Here is a 20,565-nt window from a genome sequence, read left to right on the forward strand (position 1 = left end):
TCTATGTCTCTACCTTTAACAATCTTTGAAATGACTTTGATCTCCTAATTTGGGCGTCACACCCTGTGAAGGGCACAATGTGCAGAAAAGGTGTAAATCATCACTAGAACTGTGGTGTCTTTTTTTTTTATCACGACAACGATGATGACTGGCCTTTAGGGAGCTCGGGGGAGAAGCTTCAAATACCATTGGAGAGAATGAGGATAAGGGAATGGGTCAAAGAAATACTAATGTCTTTTGGTCATGGCTGATGACCAAACTATCAATTACAGAATTCATAGCTGTTGAAACTAAATAGAAGATTTTATGGTAAATGTGTGACAAATAATCTCAACTCAAAGGTCAGTGTTGTAGTTTTTCTGAACTTTCAATCCGATATATCAGTCTTCTTCAGTAAATGGAGCTGGCTCAGGTGTAATCATGTCACCTGAGAGTGACAGTCCTGCCATATGATAGAAAGCGGATGATGTGTAAACCCTGTTTTGGTTCAAGGATGGTTTACAGCGTCATGTGATGGACCCCCATGATCATCATGATTGAGGTGAACATTCAACCTCATACAAAATACTTAAATAAAAAAAAGGTTGAAAGCATGCATCTTTTAGTCAGTGTTTCTTAACCTACCTTCAAATGTAGTATCACAAAACAGTTTCAATTAGAATACTTTAACACTTAACACTTACAAACCATTGTCTGAAAAAGGAAACTAATTGTATCTATTTTGCATCGATTTACAGATTCATACAGATTCAGACGAAGGTGAGGGCAACATCAAGTACACTATCTCTGGAGAAGGAGCAGGCACCATCTTCATCATCGATGAGCTTACAGGAGACATCCATGCTACAGAGAGACTGGACCGTGAAGAGAAGGCTTTTTACACATTGGGAGCCCAGGCCCGGGACCGACTCTCCAATATCCCTCTGGAACCAGAGTCAGAGTTTGTCATCAAGGTCCAGGACATCAACGACAGTGAGCCCAAATTCTTGGAGGGTCCCTATATCGGCAGTGTGGCGGAATTGTCACCCATAGGTAAGACAAGAAACATGTAGTGCAGTCAGATAGGGACCATCTAGACAGCTGTTTCAGGCTTTGGGCTCAGAATGGCCCAAAGGTGCACATGTTGCATTACCAGCTATATCACAGCTATTTTCAGGAGGCAAAAGTAGGGTCTGTAACATAATGTTTTGTTCTCGGCTCAGGGGAAGCTAGAAAGTGCCAAGCAGAGCAATATGCAAAAATTGTCTCCCATTGTGAAGATGGAAATAGGAAAGAGCAGACAGGAGATGTTAGATGAAAATAGATGTGGAGTCAGTGAATTCACAGTGGATGAGAAGGAGGGAGGGATGCAGAATAGTGATATGGACATTTCAGGTGAATCCCCATATGGGTTGTGTCTGAGCTATGACCTGTAGGTAGGATTGAAACCGGAAATGTAAGAGACAGTGCATAAAGAAAGGTGAGGTAGACGAATTGCATTACTCCCAGATGAGCTTTGTGGCTGTGTTCTGACACACTGTTATGAGGCAAATGATGAAGCAGAGAATCAGGGGAGAGTGGAGCCGAGGAGAGGTGCTTCACAAGAGTAGATAATGGCGAGGGTATAGCACATGTTGATGAAAGGCTTTTGACACTGAAACCACAATGCTTTTAATCTTGACAAACACATATGTATTGTGAGCACCAGTATTAGCGGTGCCCCATGGCTGCTTAAAATTCTCAGGGAAATGGAGAAGACAGGTGAATGAGGGTGTCGGGGGCTTCATTAGCATGGTATTAGTGTCAAAGACACAGCTGATGTTTAATAAACAAAATTCTGTTTGGCTGTCAAGCGATATCACAGCACCAAGTGTGCTCACAATGTGTGCGATACGGGTATGTGTGTGTGTGTGTGTGTGTGTGCATGTGCATATGCAGCAGAGGTGGGGGTTTGCTTCTTGTTTGAGTGACTCCAGGAGTGGTGCAAAATGGAATGGCTCTTCCCGGTTCAAGCCTGATTGGAATTAATTCCTGCTTCCTCAGCATGATCCAAACTATGGGCATTTCTGCCTACAGTGCTGTCTAAAACTGAACAGGGTCTGTGCGAGTGAGTGTGTGAGGGAGGGACAGAGAGAGAGTGAGGGACAGAGCAATAGAAAAGTTGCAGGGGGAGATAAAGAGAAAATAAATAATGCAGAATTTTAGAAAAAGACGCAAAGCCTGTGGACGCAAGACACCTATTATTTCCCTAAAGAAAGAGAGAGATGTAGTCGTAGAGACCATGCTTAGTTAATGTTAGTTAATGTAATCTTAATGATCACAACCCTTCCACTTTGGCTGCCCCCCTTTGTTCGACCTTGTCGCACCTCAGTCAAATTACGAACTAAATGAGTGTGCAGTTCATGTTTTAAACATCGTTGTGAAGCAGTAGCCCTAATGAGGTAACAGCTACTGCTTAGTCAAGCATTCTCATGCTCTATCCCTGAATCCTTTCTTTCTGCTGTTCTCCTGTTGAACATCAGCTAAGGCAAGCAGTTTTCTTGTTTATTTTTCCTTTTTTTTGGCATTTCAGTGATAAGGTCACAAGCACAATGACAATAACTAAAGGGAGTGAAAAGAAAGAAGGAGTCAGACAGACCAGCATGACTGTCACATGTCAGTCACTAGCTCTGCTGCACGTTGCTGCTCCTGCCACGTGTGTCATGAAGTACTGATGGGTAAGGGAACATTAAAATGGATGGAGAATTTATATAAAACAGACGCTATCCATATTTAATATTTAAAATGTTTATATCTAACAAGTCCCCAAAACAGCAAAAACCCATCTTTATAGGCAAGCCTTTTTATAGATCTGCATCCCTGTCGTATGTTTTTGTTTGCTTTAGTTTGGCCTGTTTCTGATTGTGTTGTGTTGTGCTGTGTCATATGTTTTGTTTATTGTTCTATTTTGTTCTGTTTCTCATTGTGCTGTTTGTGGGTTTTTTGTTTTGTTTTTACTGTAATTCATTTTGCTTTATGTATTTATTCATTCATATTTTTCTTGTTTGAAGCACTTTGTAACTGTGGGTTTTAAAAAGTAGCCTATATTAAGTACTTACTTACCTCTAATGTTGTCCAAAACCTACTAAAAACACATCAATGAGCCACTCTGTTTCACTGGAACATGGGAACTGTTGCACTATTTTGAGTCAGTTCCATATACCCCATCTTGCTGGCATAAATACTCACTCATTTGCCAAGGTTTATTAATCTGCAGCTAAAAATAGTCCCAACAAATGCACTATGCACTTCTGTTTGATTATTGTTTGCTAAAAACTACAATGCCCAGCTGATATAGCAACTTACTTATCAATATTTGAAATAATATATGATATTATTATATTATGTAACCATGACTGATGTTTTATTTCCCTTGAATTTCTTGACAGAAAAAAAAGAAACACCTGTCTTATCCTTTAAAACTGAATCTAAATCCACTAATTCCAATCGTTTGTTTGCTTTTACTATTCCAATATCTCCTTGAATTGTCTCAAAACCATCCACATTTTTTATTTATTTTATTTTATTTTTTTCAATTGTGAGTCACTGTGAGTAGTAATTATGTTGGTTCATTTTCTCATTGCATTTTCAGACAATAGTGTCCATTAGCACCATGGAAATCGAGGAAATTTACAACCATGCAAACATCTTTAAATAGTTCATGTGGTTTAATGTTATTTTGTTAGTTCTACCACATGGACACACTACTAATACCTTTTACTCAAAATCTTTTTGGAATGAGAACATTTGAATCTAGACACAGCCCCTGTGATCTGAAGCCTGGTTGCGTTTTATGCTGTGATAGAGGCAGATTGCAAGCATTAGCCACACCGGTGATATGCTCGCTGTGATGTTTTACAGCCCACCATGCAGCAAACTGCCTTGGAAAAACGTGAGGCCATAATAGTAAGAAAGTAATCAGTAGTCAGCTGCCTGAGGCATATTCAGTTTTACTTATCACTCCTGTCATGCCCCCCAGTACACGTTGTCATAGCTTTACAGCCTGTACACCCTCCCCCCACACCATCACCACCACCACCACCACCACACACACACACACACACACACACACACACACACACACACACACACTCACACACACACACACACACATACACACCCATACACACCCTCACGTTGCAGAGGCTGTCTGTCTGTCTATCTGTCTGCTCAGCATCTGCTACCAAAAATAACACTTGTGTATAGTCTGTTTGTTTTTCAGGGTTGGTTAACTCAACAAAAAAAAACAAAAAAAAGGAGAAGTGAGGGCAAATAAAAAGAGGCATAGATGATGAAGTTTGAGGGTTTGCGTTCTGTGTTGTGCTGTGGAAAATGTGCAGCTAATGAAATTTAAGTCTTAAATCAAATTCTTTGTGCTTTGGTGAATGAACGTTGCTGAGGGCCATGTATGTCATGATGTGGGAAGAACAGAGAGAACATGGATGGAGTCACTCTGTAAAATGCTGGCTGTGTCCTCTGACACGTGATGATCAAGTCTGTGAAAGATGGATTTAATGCAGAGTCTAGGTCAGTGTTCTAAGAACAAAATAAGTGCCCATACTCCCCTTACTCATACTCACATCGGCCAGCATCAGCAAATAATCAAGTATTACATCATGAATTTCTACGTGGAATTAAAGATAGGAGATATTGCTGACGTTCACACAACATATTATTTAATAAAGGGGACAGCCATTTCAATTATTAGAGTACAAAATAATTTACTATATACACTAGCTTTAGTATGTGCTGACAGAGAAAAGCTGGCAGGCGGGAACAGGTGAGCATTACAAAGTGCCCCCTGGGTAATGCAGTTTATTTAGGGCCATTATGAATTGCCCAGAGAAGCCAATATGGAGAGGGCAGAAAGGGTACCAGCTAGTAGTGAAGGGAGAAAACACAGAATTCTGAAACGCTTATTTTAACCAACATAGGTCATTACAACTATTATTTGGCTGGATACACTACAGTTCAGTCATACAATCCTTTACATTATCAGAGGTAGTTTTACAAGCACCGAGACAAACATTAACAGCTTAGTATTTTGAAAAAGGAATTGACCAGATGTGTTTGACTAATTAATATATTCCATGTATCAGTACTGTATTTTTATAGTTTTTAGTGTCTTTCACAGTAGTGTAGTGGACAGTGATTGGAATACACCAAATAGCAAGACTGTGGTTCACTGTTAAGCATGGTTGCACCCACACAGGCTTGGCACCGAGATAAAGTGACTGAGGGGGCTGTTACAAATTATGAAGGGCCTTTTTTAAAATACTAAAATTAATTGGTGAAATAACAACAACAACAACATAAAGCTATTGTTTCGAAAATCAAAGAATAAGTAATCAGAGCATTCACAAAAAAACATTTATTTATTTATTTATTTTGAATTTGTGAACGATTCTGTGTCAAAATTAGCATGAGTGAGGGGGGTTGAAACATCTGTTTGTGGCTTACATCAGACAGAAGCTTCCTATCTGTCTCTGGATTTCTACAATTGAGGGAAGAATGAAATAGGGCTGAAAGGGAGTCACGTGGTACACCCGCCCAGGATGGCTGCTTAAGTCGGAGCGGAGCTCGTTGTTCCCCCAAACCCTCATAAAAAATAAGTTAATGTCGATAGATTTGTTTTATTTTGGTGTAGGTCGAGCTAGTACATTGGGATGAGTCAGAAAAGCCAATATTTCACGCGTAACCAGCCTGCTACCTCGCGAGGGAAAGTTGCTCACAACTCCAAGGCTAACTCGTTATCTACAATGGCGGAATCACCTGTTGCATCGAGTCCAACTAAAGACAACGTTGCCGCTGAGTTGACTACCATAAGATCTATTCTTGAGCAGCTAGCTCATGACATGACTGCTGTGAAAGGTGGTATCGAGTCTCTTTATGAAACTGTTAACAATCTTGGCGCTAGGGTTGAAGAAGCGGAGACAAGAATCTCCCATTTGGAAGATGAAGAGGCTAAAGCTAGCTCAGTGAGAAATGACAGTGAAGCAGAACCAACGGCTGCAAGAGAAACTGACGGCTCTGGAGGGATTCTCCCGACGCCAGAATATCAGAATATCTGGTGTCAAAGAAGGAACCGAGGGCGCTGATTTGGAGGGATGTTTGAAAACTCTGCTGTGCGAGGCGTTGGATATCGAAGTGGATGCTTGGTACGAAGTGGACAGAATTCATCGAGTGGGCCCTTCACCAACATCTGCTGTGGCCGCGAGACCGAGACACATCATTGTCCGCTTTCTGCGGGACAAAGCCAAGACGACTGTTTTAGCTGCTGCTAGGAAAAAGAAGCAGATCATCTGGCAAGACATGAGGGTCCGTTTTTTCCAGGATTACGCGCAGGAGGTACAAGAGAAACGGAGGAAATTTGACGAGGTACAACGCTTGCTACAACAACGCGATATTGTCTACTCTCTTCGTTATCCAGCCATCATGACCTTCTCTTTGGATAATCAACGTCATCAGTTTTCAACTCCAGCAGCGGCTAAGCGGTTTCTCGGCGGCCTGGCATCGACAAACTACCCGGCAGATGAGGATGGAGGTCGGGTGCTTTCCAACATAGATGACAGCGGTTAATTCATCTACTATATATAGTTAAATCTAACGGTATGTTATTGCTTAGACATCCGCTTTATCTCCCGGACGTTATATGCTATTCCCAGCCTTTTCACAAACTGTGTAGAGCTAAACTATGCTTGCTTCTTATTTTCATTTGTGTTAGAAAATACAGAGTTGGTCTTAAATAAGGCTGGAGACGAATGTCTATGGCAGGAAGATTTAGGATTTTCCTGCAGTGTGATTTTGTTGAGAGTGCATTTGTGCGATCCGGGACACTTAACCTAATTTTACGGCGTTTTTTTGTTGTTGAGATACTAATACAGGGGGAGGGGGAGGAACGTGTGAGGAGGGAGGCCATTAATGGGAACATTGAGTGCTACGGACCAGCTTTATTCATGTTACTCTGGGCTCGGTTTTGCCCAATTGTTACTGTTCATGTTGTTTTTTTTTTTGTTGTTTTTTAAGATGTTGTGCCTAGTGTTTTGTGAATCTATAATGACCTCTGGGTATATGATAATGTGGAATAGACAAACTGTAGTCCTCTGGGCTAGTTGTCCAGGTACATTAATGTGGTTTTCATGGCTTCATGGCTTTATGTAAAATAGTGTCATGGAATATAGCGGGTTGCCATAATGTAGTTAAAAGGAAAAAAATCCTGACATATTTAAAACAGAAGAAGACAGACATTGCTTTTATTCAAGAGACACATCTTGATGAAGAAGAATCTTTAAAGCTGAAGAGAGGCTGGGTGGGGCAAGTGTTTTATAGTACATTTTCCAGTAGGAAAAGAGGGGTGATCATATTGATTAGGAGGAATTTGGATCTCCGGGTATTTAAACATTATGCTGATCAAGAGGGTAGATGGGTGATTTTGGATGCATGCCTAGAGGGGCAGAAAATTACTTTGGTCAATATCTATGCCCCCAACTCTCCTCAACCTGAATTCTTTCATGAAATTTGTAACCAAGTGCGAAATATTGGGAATTCAAATATTGTGATTGGGGGGGATTTCAACCAGGTCAGGGATGTGTTTTTGGATAAATCTTCCCAACCCAGGCGAACTAATGACCCTGTATATGTTGCCGTGGATGTTATGTCAGAGGAATTGGGCCTAGTGGATATATGGAGACTGCTCCATCCTCAAGAAAGAGACTATACATTCTTCTCCCATCCACATACTACTTATTCTAGGATAGATTATTTCCTTGTCTCTCGCTCTTTGGTGAGTGAAACTATTGGGTCCTCCATTGGTAACATAGTTGTAACTGATCATGCCCCCATAGAGTTTGTCTTATCTTGCAGAGAAGGAGTGAAACCTTCCCTTAGGTGGCGTCTAAACAACTCATTATTACAGAATAAGGGTTATTGTGAATATATCAGAATAATGATGAATGACTTTTGGGTTTGCAATGAAGGTTCTATAGATGATGTTGGAATGACCTGGGATGCTTTTAAGGCTTACTTAAGGGGTCGTCTTATTCAGTACAGCTCATCAATTAAAAAAGGTCAGAGAGATAGATTGTTGAAATTAGAACAGGACATTAAGGTACTTGAAAGACAACACACACTGCATCCTGAAAGGAAAATATGAAACAAATTAATTAAGCTTAAATTTGAGCTGAACAGCATTTTGCAGAAGAAAGTTGAATATGCAATGTTCTGTCTGAATCAGAAATATTTTGAACAGGGTGAGAGAACTGGAAAAATGCTTGCACATAGGGTTAGGCAGATACAATCTAGTAATTCGATTCCCACTATATTTGATAATAATAATAAGCTGACCACCAATAAAAAGGAAATTAATGATGTTTTTACTAAATTCTATCAAGAGCTATATACCTCTAATGGGCCTGCCGAGGAACAGCGGATGTCAGATTTCTTTTCATCTATTAAAACTCCTAGTCTGACTGACGTTCAAAGAAATGTACTGGAGGGAGAGATCACGTTAGATGAAGTTAGGCAAGCAATTAAGAATCTTAGGTTAGGTAAGGCTCCTGGCAATGATGGGTTTCCATCAGATTTCTATAAGTCTTTTGTGGACGAGTTGGCCCCACGACTATTAGCAGTCTACCAAGATGCTTTACAGAAGGGTAGGTTGCCACCTAGTATGAGGTCAGCAGTGATTACGTTACTACATAAAAAAGGGAAAGGTGGAGATTATCGTCCAATTTCATTAATTAATGTAGATGAAAAAATTATTTCTAAGATACTTGCTGCTAGACTTGAGAAGGTGCTTCCCAGTTTGGTGCATAGGGACCAGGTTGGATTTGTTAAAAATAGATGCTCAGCTGACAACTTACGCAGGATATTGCATATTTTTTGGAAGAGCAGAAATAACTTAGACCCTGTTGTTGCCTTCTCCCTAGATGCGGAGAAGGCTTTTGACAAAGTTGAGTATGCCTTCCTGTTTTATACATTGAAGAGGTTTGGCTTTGGTCCGTCCTTTATGCAGTGGTTGCAGTTAGTGTACACAGATCCAATGGCTACAGTTCTTACCAATGGGATAATGTCACCATCTTTTAATCTTAGTCGTGGCACTAGACAAGGTTCACCTTTATCACCTCTCATTTTTGCCCTATTTCTGGAACCTCTTGCAATTGCATTGCGTGAATGTAAATGCATCAAAGGAGTACATATGGGCCAGGAAGAACACAAACTTTTTTTGTATGCGGATGACATTCTTTTGATCTCAAGTAATCCAGATGTGGCAGTACCGGTCATCTCTTCAATTATTGATTCATTTTCTGCTATTTCTGGTTACACAATTAATTGGTCTAAATCGGAGGCCATGCCTCTTTCTGAAATATGTCCCCCAGCCATTAGAGAGTCATGGCAATTTAAGTGGATGCCTGACGGTTTGACGTATTTAGGGATTAAACTGACACCTGGATTGGATAAAATAATGCAAGTAAATATTTCTCCAGTGATTCAAAATATTCGGTCTCTTCTGCAGAACTGGGTAAAAATGAATCTGTCCTTGTTAGGCAAAATGAATCTGGTTAAAATGATTATTTCTCCGAAGATCCAGTATATTCTGTATATGCTACCTCTAACATTTCCACATAACTTGTTTAAGCTTTATAATTCAGTTGTAGAGGGATATGTGTGGGCCGGCAAGAAGCCAGCTTTTAATCGGTCCAAAGTATATGCCGCCAAAGACAGTGGTGGTCTAGCATTGTCTGAGGTGGACTGGCATCATTATACATTTTCTCTCTCCCAGTTACATAAGATAAATAATTCTCCTGGGCAGAGGCCGTCATGGGTTAAAATCGAAGAGGAGCTTGTGGCTCCTACATCTTTAGAGGCCTTTCTCACTCAGATGGGAAGACCGGTACCCTTTAAAGATCCTGTTTTGGCTTTTGTACAGGAGACTTGGTTGAAATCTCACCAATTCATTAATACCAACCCTTATCTTACCTCTAAAGCCTCCATTTGGTGGAATAAAAAGCTATTAATAGGTAAGAAACCGTTTATGTGGGATACATGGGTCAGCTCTGGAATTAATCAGCTTGGGGATCTATTTGGTCAAAATGGTATGAAGTCATTCATTGAAATCAAGCAAGAATTTAATCTTAATCAAAGGGAGTTTTGGAAATTTTTGCAAATTAGACACTGTATCAAAGCTAGTTTGCACACTTCCCCGGCCCCCCCTTCTATTATCCACGAAATATTCCTAGTACCTGGCAATATTAGAAGTAGAGCGTCTAATTTTTATGGGACTATCAGAGAGGTGCGATCCCCCCATTTGGAGGGGCTGAGACTGTGCTGGGTGAAAGATTTGGGTATTCAGATTCCAGATGATGGCTGGAAGAAGCTGGTTGCTTCCTGGTATGCCTGTTCACGAGAAACACAGTCGCAGCTGATCCAATATAAACTACTCCACAGAAGTTATTGGACCCCTAGTAAACTTGCCAAACTGAAACTAGTGGACAGGGACACCTGTTGGAAATGTCAGAAAGAAGCTGGAACTTTAGTCCATATGCTATATGACTGTGGGAAAAATGATCACCTGTGGGATGGGATTATTACTCTTTTAAATGGTCTGTTTCAGATTAATCTCTCTAAATCTCCAGCTTTATGTATTTTAGGTCTGGTACCAGATAACATTAATCTAACTAAGAGACATAGGCTATGGATAAGACTGGCAACCATAACAGGATGTAGGATAATTCTGAGGCATTGGAAGTCATCTGATTTTTGTTGTTTTAAGGAATGGATTGAACTAATGACTAAAATGGCTTTATATGAGCGGGTAACTTTCAGTGTCAAGGGGAGAGACTATCTCTTCAATCAGGTCTGGGGTCCCTTTTTGAATTATTTAGAGGATATGTCTGCTTAGATAAATAACTGACACTGGTAGTATATTGTCTGTATATTGTCTGACTGGTATACTCAGAGTTCTATGGTAATTTAAGTTTGAAGGCACTTTGTTCTTTTTTGTTTGTTTGTTTGTTTGTTTGTCTTTATTTTGTGTGTGTGTTGTTGTTGTTGTTTCTATGCCTTATTCAAAAAAAAAAAAAAGAGACAGCGAGCTGACTGTATGTTTGTAATTTTTACCTGATGTCTATGCTCTGTATGTTCTTCTGTCTGCCAAAAATATTAATAAAAAAAAGAAATAAAAAAAAGAAATAGGGCTGAAAGTTCCAGTTACAACCACGAAAAGCAAGTAGGCTAAGACATTGAAATAAGTGACAAGATTTGTCTTTCAATCTCTCTCAATCTCTCTTTCAGTCTACTGACAGTGCAGCCCAAGTATACACCAAAACAAATATCCTAAAATAAAGATGGCAAATTTTTCTATAGATACATAAAGCTTAAGATGGGGCAGCCCCATCAAGCAAGAAGGCCCTGTGTTCAAACTTGACTAGGGACAACTAAGGACTTCTGCAAGTATTTCCTGAAGTTTGCATATTATCCCAGTGGCCTCTGTGATTGACTGGCAACCTGTTCATGGTTTTCCCCCTGCCTCACTCGCAGAAAATGGATGGATTTGGCTGTTGTCTGGTCAGAGCACATTTGTCTCTGTGAGAAGATGCATAAATTTTACCCACATAGTGGTGCGTTGGCGCAATAAGTCCTCCATCTGCCTTTTGTTTACCTTCCCCTGTTGGTGGTGCTAAGCACTTATGCTGTGGAACAGTGAATTTACTGTTTCCCCATCTTTAATCCTGTACCTTGTATGACAAATGCAGGAGGATCAGGAGTCTTCAACAGTAATCCTTGAAAACTGACCTTAAATAACAGTAACTGCCCACAACCATTAGCCTGTGACTGGAGTGTAGAGTGGCTGATATTACACCTGCTGCTCTTAAAATACTAAAACCACAGAATGCTCTAAGCATGCTGTACAAAAATTCTCTCTTTTTTTGTTTATTAAAATGGTCGGTGCAAAGAGAAAGCAAAATGGCACAGTCAAGGTTCACACATTAAAATAGTTCACATTTTTTAATGATGGATCTATTCTGCATTATGAACATAAAAACACTTTTTCACCTGCAAAAACAACTGTGGCTGATTTTGTACTGATGAAACCAAAAGCTTTTGAAATTCTGTAGATGTCTAAGAGGGTTTGATGATTGGTTTCAAAATGAATACTTTCGATATATCTGACCTGTTTAAACTCTAGTACAGCTATATGTTCCTGAGCTGACTTAGTAGTGTGTGTAATAGTATGCATCTGTCCTGTTTTTATATGTGTGCATATCTTATTTGTGGAAAGAAAATAGAGTATCTGACATCAGCTTTTACCTTGTATTAGTTTCAGTACATTTTCAGGCTAAAATTAAATAAAGTTGCGTTGTATACTGAAATTAACAAACAAAACAAAAACAAAAACAACTGTTAATTATAGGCCCATTTGATTAATGGTTGCTCACTCACAATCTAACAGGTCATCTTTCTCTTTATGGCTCATCACCCCCTATAATTTTGGAATAAAAAATGGACCCAGCCTTGGTAGCTGAGTGGTTAAGGTGCATGCCACATAATGGCAGCATCCCTTGTTCGATTCTGGCAAGGGACCTTTCCTACAGGTCATTCTGCTCTCTCTCTCCCTGTTTTCATCCTCTGTCAAAAAGAGGCAAAAAAGTCCAAAATAAATCAAAAAAATAAAAAAGGACCCATCATTAATGTAAATCAACCACAATGTTAAAAGCTAATGTTGCTTCAAGTCCATTTGTGAGCTGTTGTTAGAGGTGCAGGTCTGTCTATTTAAAATAACTCCAATTCATCTTCAGCCCTGTGTCATCCTAACAGTCCCAATAACCAGCCACTGAGACTACTTAAGGTTACATAATGTGTAAATATAAAAAGAGGTAAATAACCACAAATGGTGGAAGCTTGAATGGTTTATTTGCATCATCATGATGCAACATAAAATATTACTTTATACTTTTACTATAAAAATGTATAAACAATTACACTAATGCATGAGATATACAGTATATATTTTATTGTATGAAGGAGACTTCAGCATATTGGAAAATAGTTGTATATGGTTTCTTGCTGAAAAGATAGATGAGAAGATTGATACCACTCTGGTCAGCTCAGCTTAGCATAAAGACTATAAGTAACGGGATTCAGCTAGTGCACTGACACCCCTAAAGCCAGGATGTCACTGCTGATTTCCTAATAAGTAGATTCAACAAATTATATATAGATATATGTATTTATTTTTATTTTATTTCACACATATATGCATAAAACATATGAATAAAATGCAGTTACAGTCTGGTGGAAACCTGTATTGGCTTTTATGAAAACAACTTCCAAAAGACATACAAATACACAAATACAGGTAAAATACAAATAAAATAACAAATCCATTTTAAGTATAAGTGTTAAAAAATGCATTGCGCATAACTCCCTGTCAATCCACAATATTTTTTCACATCATATTTTTTATACAGATTAAATAAACAGGGTATGATGTGTTAATTAGCTATTTTTAGAGGTGCTTGTAGATTTGGACAGTGTCAGGCTAGCTGTTTCCCTCTGCTCCCAGTCTTTATGCTAAGCTGAGTTAAGCATCTGTGTGCTCTACCTTAATATTTAGCCTACTTTTGTTACTGTTTGAAACTTTTAGATCTGAGTCAGTTAGGCCTTTTAATAATTCAGTGTTTTCATTTTTAATATAATTTAGTTGAAATTAGTTGTTGTTTTTAATTTTACATTCCAAATTAGCTTTCTGGTCCTAATTTCTTATCTCACCTCTTAGTACCACTTTTACCAGAGTAATGTTGGGCATGAATATTTGCTTGCAGCAAGGCTTACAGATGAGAAGTGATTGAGACAGGTGACATTTATCTTTAAAATGGTGCTCTTAAGACTGCAAAACCCACTCTACTGAAAATAAAATCTCTATGATGATAATAATATGTATTATGAATTAATTGCTACCGTAGAGACAGATGGATAGGAACATTTTAGGTTTCAGTGTGTGTATTTTTAAAAGAAATGTAATGGACACCCCTACTGAGAAAAATACTATTTTCTTTAGTAAGAGTGGCTGTGGAATTTAACAGAGCTGGAAAAATATTTATTTCCTATCTTTTATTGCCTCTGGCAGTGTGAATCTCATATAATCAACTATATATATAATCATATCGGCGTGATCCCACTAGGCACATCTACATCGCATTCTGGATCCTACACTGCTGCTGGAGCTCATCGTGGCCACTCTAGTCAATGCTTGTGATCCCACCACATGCACACCAGAAGCGGCTTTCTGCTCCACTCTGCTAAACATACGCATCCAGTCTATCTTTGGGGGAAGTCATGTCAAAGCCATGTCAAGCTGCACCGAGAAGATCGACCTGGGCAGGAAGTCAGACACATTAACCCTAACCCTAACCCTAACCCTTCTACTTACCCATAATAGAAGCACACAAATCAAGGAGAATAACCAAATGTCGTAATTACTGTAGTAGCAGTGCAACTGAATTTAAAGATGGATGGCTTGACCACAGTCAAAACGCTCCGCTTCTCAGTTGCTCTTGGTGGAGAAGGATGCACGGTGGAGAACAGAACAAAACAGTGTTAGAGCTGGAACATGACACAGACCCACCTGGTTGGTTCCCAGTGGGAGAGTTTGGGCATTGAATTTACCATTCTGTATCAACAACAGCTTTTTCATGGTGATAATATGTTAATACTATTTGGTTTACATGGAAGGACAGTTTTGCCTAATGTTTATGTTTTGGAAAGCCTCTTCATTAATATTTGAATTGGATCCATCTCTTTTCCCCTTTGGTTTTCCCCAGCCATAGTAAACGTTAAAATATTTATGTAGCTTTAAGCTAGACCTCAAAAGTTTTCAAACCCGCAGGCTTAAGTAATGTCAAACTGGCAAGCTGTTGGTTTTCCACAATACTACTTAGTTGTATAGTTCAGAAGCTTCTATACAGTTAAGCATTGGAAAGATTGAGCTTTTAGACACAATATCTAGAACACACACTGCAGAGATATTATTGGCAGTGGCATAGTGGCAGCCCAAGCTAATGCTTATGCTCTACACGCCCAGCTCATATTGAAGTAATAAAGACAGACCATTTCCAATTTGAAATCTGTATTACACTGTGTTACAACATGCATACTAAGACATCTGTATCTCTGGGTTTTTTTTCAGTTTTTATGCCAGCTGACTGACAAAATAGTGCAATTTGTTGGGTTTGAAACTATTTAGTCACTGAGGCATCGTTTCCTACCACTCAAAGGTTGGGTGACAGCAAGGGAGCGAGGTGGAAATGTGGCTAGGAGGCGTAGCTCTTGGTGGTGGAATCATAACTGTATGAAAAGTTTCCACAGAGCTAATCCTGTGATTGATGTGGTTCCATTAGAGAGGACCTCAGGACCCCTGAGTGGTAGAGATGTGGCACAACACGCCGCCTGTGCCGTAGCCTCTAACCTCAGGTAACACTGACTGACAAGTCAGTGTCCAGAGCAAAACAGGAAGCCAAATAGCAGTCTAATAACAGACATTAAGCTGACCGCTATCCTCAGCTATTATCTACTAATGACACAAACTGATATTGTGTAGAGTAACAAAACACACAAAGGACAGAGTTCAAAGTAGCACAATAGTAGCCTTAAAGTGACAGTTATCCTATTTTCTTTCAAAGACATAATCTAATGTTTGACATTAGGCTGAATAAACTGATAACAGAGATACATTTTAACACAATACCCCACACCTTTATCTACTAAACAAATGTCAACATCTGCTGCTTTCTTGCATTCCTCCATACTACAAGGCATGCTAACTCTGTAAACCACAACTAGCAATTTCTGGTTGTGCTTTCTTTAAAATAAATAATGATAATAATTAAACTATGTTGCTGCTGTTTGTTTTTGGACTAATTTTCTTTTTGATGGAAACTATTGATTCCAAGTATCAAGCACACAGAGTATAAGGATATCAGCAGAGTTTTTGACATACAAAAAATAACCTATGCAGTGTCTTTATGGGCAGACTTGCTATTGTACCTGAAGTGAGATATGGAGACTAACAAGACTCAAAGCCCAGGGACTATGTTGTGTGAGAGTCATTGTGGGATGTACTTTTTAAAGTTTCTTTGTGAAGGTCACTGACTTATCCCTGTCTCATCACTGTGTAAAAAAGTATAACACTGAAATTATATAACGTGGATGTGACCAACAACATACATGAAATAACTGGCATTTGAAGACTGCTTCAACTTTAAGTTCATCTATATTGTGTATGTAATACAAATACATTGAAATACTTGTGTTCTGCCTCTCTCTGCCTTCAACACAAAGGACACATCATCCCAAACCCCACAACATACGGACTTACATAAACTATCTACACAGTGCATTCATATATATACATTATGAACACAATATACAGTACACAATAACAACAAAGCTGTTCAGTAACCTGACTGCCTGAGGAAAGAAGTTGTTACTGAGATGGGTGGTGTGTGATTTGATGCTCCAGTAACATTTTTTAGATGGAAGGAGTGAGAACAGAACATGAGCAGGGTGGCTGGTGTCCTTAATGATGTTTCGGGCTTTCCTTTTGCAGCGAGTGGTGTACATGTTGCGGTAGTTCTGTGCCAATGATTTTTGCTGCTGTCTTTACAGTCTTTTGTAGTACTCTGCAATCTGGAGCAGTCAGGTTGCCAAAACACACTGTGATACAGCCTGTCAGGACACTCTCAATGGTACAGTGATAAAAGTTAACAAGAGTTTTGATGCGCATACCAAACCTTTTAAGACGCCTCAGAAAGTCTAGTCTCCACTGTGCTTTCTTGAGGACGCAATTGGTGTTGAGAGACCATGTGAGGGTACCTGAGATGTGTATGCCAAGAAATCTAAAACTCAACAATTTCAACAGATGATCCAATGATGGATCTAGGAAAGGGATTTTCTCAGATATTTTTTCTGAAGCCAACAATGATTTCCTTTCTTATTGACATTTAGAGGTTATCATTGCACCATATGGTTAGATTTTCCACTTTCCTCCTATCAGCCCTCTCATCACTCTTGCTTATTAATTCAATCACTGTGGTGTGGTCTGCTAATTGTATGAAGCTGTTGTTGTCATATTTGGCAGTACAGTCATGTGTAAACAGACTGTACAATAGGGGACTGAGAAAGCAGCCCTCAGGCACGCGGGTGCTGAAAAGTAATGTAGATGAGTATGTTTTACTTATTCTCACAGTCAGGGGCCTGCCTGTCAAGATATCAAATAGCCAATTACAGATAGAGTCGCCTAGAACAAGACATCTGAGTGTAAACGCCAGTTTTGATGGTACAATTGTACTGACATAAGAGCTATTATCGATAAACAGCATAGACACGACAGATATTTTTCTTTTTGTGATCTGTTCAAGTATTATACAGACAGAGTGAGATGGCATCATTTACATATCTATTGGACTAGTGGGCAAAAAGTAATGGGTCAAGGGTAGGAGGAATGTTACATTTTATATATGATATAACCAATCTTTCCAGGTGTTTCACAAAAGCAGAGGTCAAAGCAACAAGCCGATTATCATTACTGCAAGAGACTGATGTTTTCTTAGGTACAGGCACAATTGTGGCTTTCTTAGAACAGCTGAACTACACACAGGTTAAAAATGTCAGCAAAACCCTGACATAGTTGAGTGTTGCATGTCTTGAAGACACGGGAAGGGTTGCCATCTGGCCAGCAGCTTTACGATCCTTAACCCATTTAAAAGTTTTACTCACGTCAGCCTCTGTCACCTGTAGATCAACTTTATTGGGTGGGCACAGCGCAGTTATCACTTGGTCCAAGTTGTGAGCTTAACAGAGGGCATATAAATTGTTCAGCTTGTTCAGCCAGAGGTTTTGGAAACCACATTGGGCTTAGATTTGTAGTCTGTAATTGCCTGCAGTGCCCTGCAGATGCACCACGAGTCAAAGCCATAAAATGTCAATGTATGGTCGCAGGATAGACCTGTAAGCTTCCTTGATTGTGGGGTAGCAGTGGTTGAGAGTCTTATTGCCTCTGGTTGGGCAGTTGACATGTTGGTAAAATTGTGGTCTCACAGATTTCAGGTAACAGTGGTTAAAGTATCCCACCACAATTGAAAAGTGTGAGTTTTCATGATTGCTAATGGCTCCATACAGTTTGTCCAGGGCTGCTGTGGCAGTAGCTTGCAATGGTGCATAGGCAGCAGTTAACAACACGCAGGGGAACTCCCTTGGGAGATAGATTGGTCTGCACCTTAGTGTTAGTTCTTCCAACACTGGCAAACAGTGCTGGGAGATTATTTCCATGTTAGTGCACCATGAATAGTTAATAAGGAAGCATACACCACCTCCATTCACCTTGCCAGTGGTAGCCGATCCATGTGATACAGTACAAAAAAAAACCCCGTCTGGTTGTATAACCCTATCAGGTGTCTTAGGGCCCAGCAAGTTTCTATACAGCAGAAATTACAATAGTCCTTCATGTCCCTTTGAGAGTTGATTTGGCATTGATGTTTATCCAGCTTGCTGTCAAGGGGCTGGACTTTGGCCAGAAATATGCTGGGAATTGGGTGCCAAATAGGATGCAGCTGTAGCGTCACAAGGATGCTACCTCATTTACCTTGCCCCCAGCAGCATTGTTTGTTTGTACCTGTTTGTTGTAGGCAATCTCTTTAGGTAAGTCCAGCTTCCAGCTGTTGGGAACTTCCAATCTTATGTCCAGTAAAGTCTGGTGGTCATACGCTATTGTTCCGGACACTTTTAGTGCAAAATAAGTGACATACAACATAAAAACAACCAAAAAGGCATGAACAGCTCGTAGATAGTTGCCATAGTATGGCTAAATATAGCTAAAAAGGTATTTGTATGAGTGAAGTTATAACACAACAAACCATTTGAAGTATGTCGTTGTGGATGAGCTGTTCAAAACAAAAAGTTTGTCTCTTTTCCTTTTTTTTCTCTGCTTGTCTCTGGACTCTTATATCTCACTCACTTCAGCATACTCAGCATGAGAGATAAATTCCCCACTTCCTTTGTATGTAATGTGAGAACTCCACAAGGGGATTAAAGTAATAATCACCCCTACTGTTGCTGTGGTCCAGAGAGGTTGCCCAGGAGGCTGCAAATTGCTGCAGTCACCATTAGGACAGCTCAGCCCTGTCATGCTAACAGTAGATGAGACATTTGGAGCAGTAGGATCACAGGAGAGAGCAATGCGACAAGACAGGAGCAACTCAAAATCAATATTCTCTGCCAACCACCTTTATGTATACGACCAGTAACATCCACCATTATGCATTCAACCACAGTGCTTGACATAATTGATTTTGGCTGATCTGTGTGTGGTCATGTGTATGAATCAGTGTGTATGTTGGTGAGGGCGGAACCAAGACCCCAGTAAAAAAGAGCAAGATAATGTGTGATTCAGTGTGTGAAGAGCCATGGAAGATGTGTACGACAACAGCAGCACGATTTAGATTTACACTTGCGAAATTGATTAAGCTTCTCACTTTTTCATTGTTGCACATTTGCAATCATGTAAAGAAGCATGGACACTGTACAGTTTAGCCTAAATTAAACATTACTCTGCAAGGATTAAATAGACAGTTCCTAACCCCAAAGATACAGGGGTGGGAGGGGGGGGGGGATTCAAATCAAATGATTTATCTGTAAATACAGTTTGATATGCTTGTAGGATTTTTAACAAAGTTTGACCCATTTTATGTAGCTCTACTGCTACGGGATGCACAGGGAGGTTTTTATACCTCGGTGTTTGTTCTTCCAGACCACGAGTTGATAGCTTTTTGTCATTGTTTCTCTAAAGACAACTGCTTAAAAGTAATGAGAGGAAGACAATGGTCCACAATGTTGTCTACAAAACAAATAGTCATCCAGACTATTAAAATACACAAGTTCAAAGTCTAACCAGGATTAGATTTACAACCTCTTTCAGGAGCGATGAAAAATATCCCTAAATCCTTGTAGAGATCGCGAAGAGGATCAATGTAAGCAGGCCATTGGCTTTTATGACATGGCAGATTTTTCTTCCCTTTTTACTTCATTCCCTCTCTCCTTCCTTTCTCCCCCTCATTCTATCCCCATGCCTCTCTCTCCTGGGGCATTTATGTTGATGAGAGAGGAATGAATCACAGTGGAAGAAGTGAAGAAATAACTTTTCATGTGAAAACACCTCAGCTTTTATGGCTTTACTAAATGATCCATAATGCGGGCGGGGAGCACTCAGTCCTGCAGATTAAGGCGGGTCGGAGTGGGAAAGAGGCTCAGTGCTGCAACCGTTAGACCCCTCCACTGAAGCTTGCACCAGTACAGCACCAGATGAGATAGGCACAAATCTCTTTTACGAGGCTGCCTCTTAAATAGCTGTCAGTCTAGTGTCTCACACGTGGCGCACTCCTCCAGCTCCCCTCACAGTAATTGAACCATCTCTCCCAGAGTGCTGAAATGGTGTGGGAAGCCATTTCGACAGCCTGTGTTGATGCCTTTAAACCAAACTCATGCATAAATCCA

The 20,565-nt window shown here is 39.8% G+C and overlaps 1 protein-coding gene across 1 annotated transcript in view; it reads left to right on the forward strand.

The window, feature by feature from the left end:
• LOC133977392 (cadherin-22) overlaps window positions 1-20,565 on the forward strand; it is an 89,405-nt gene that overhangs the window by 15,473 nt on the left and 53,367 nt on the right. Inside the window, exon 2 of the mRNA XM_062415547.1 lies at window positions 738-1,032. Within this exon, the coding sequence (XP_062271531.1) occupies window positions 738-1,032 (295 nt within the window). The remainder of the gene's footprint in view (window positions 1-737; window positions 1,033-20,565) is intronic.

This window comes from Scomber scombrus, chromosome 3 (assembly GCF_963691925.1).
Source record: "Scomber scombrus chromosome 3, fScoSco1.1, whole genome shotgun sequence".
NCBI lineage: Eukaryota > Metazoa > Chordata > Actinopteri > Scombriformes > Scombridae > Scomber > Scomber scombrus.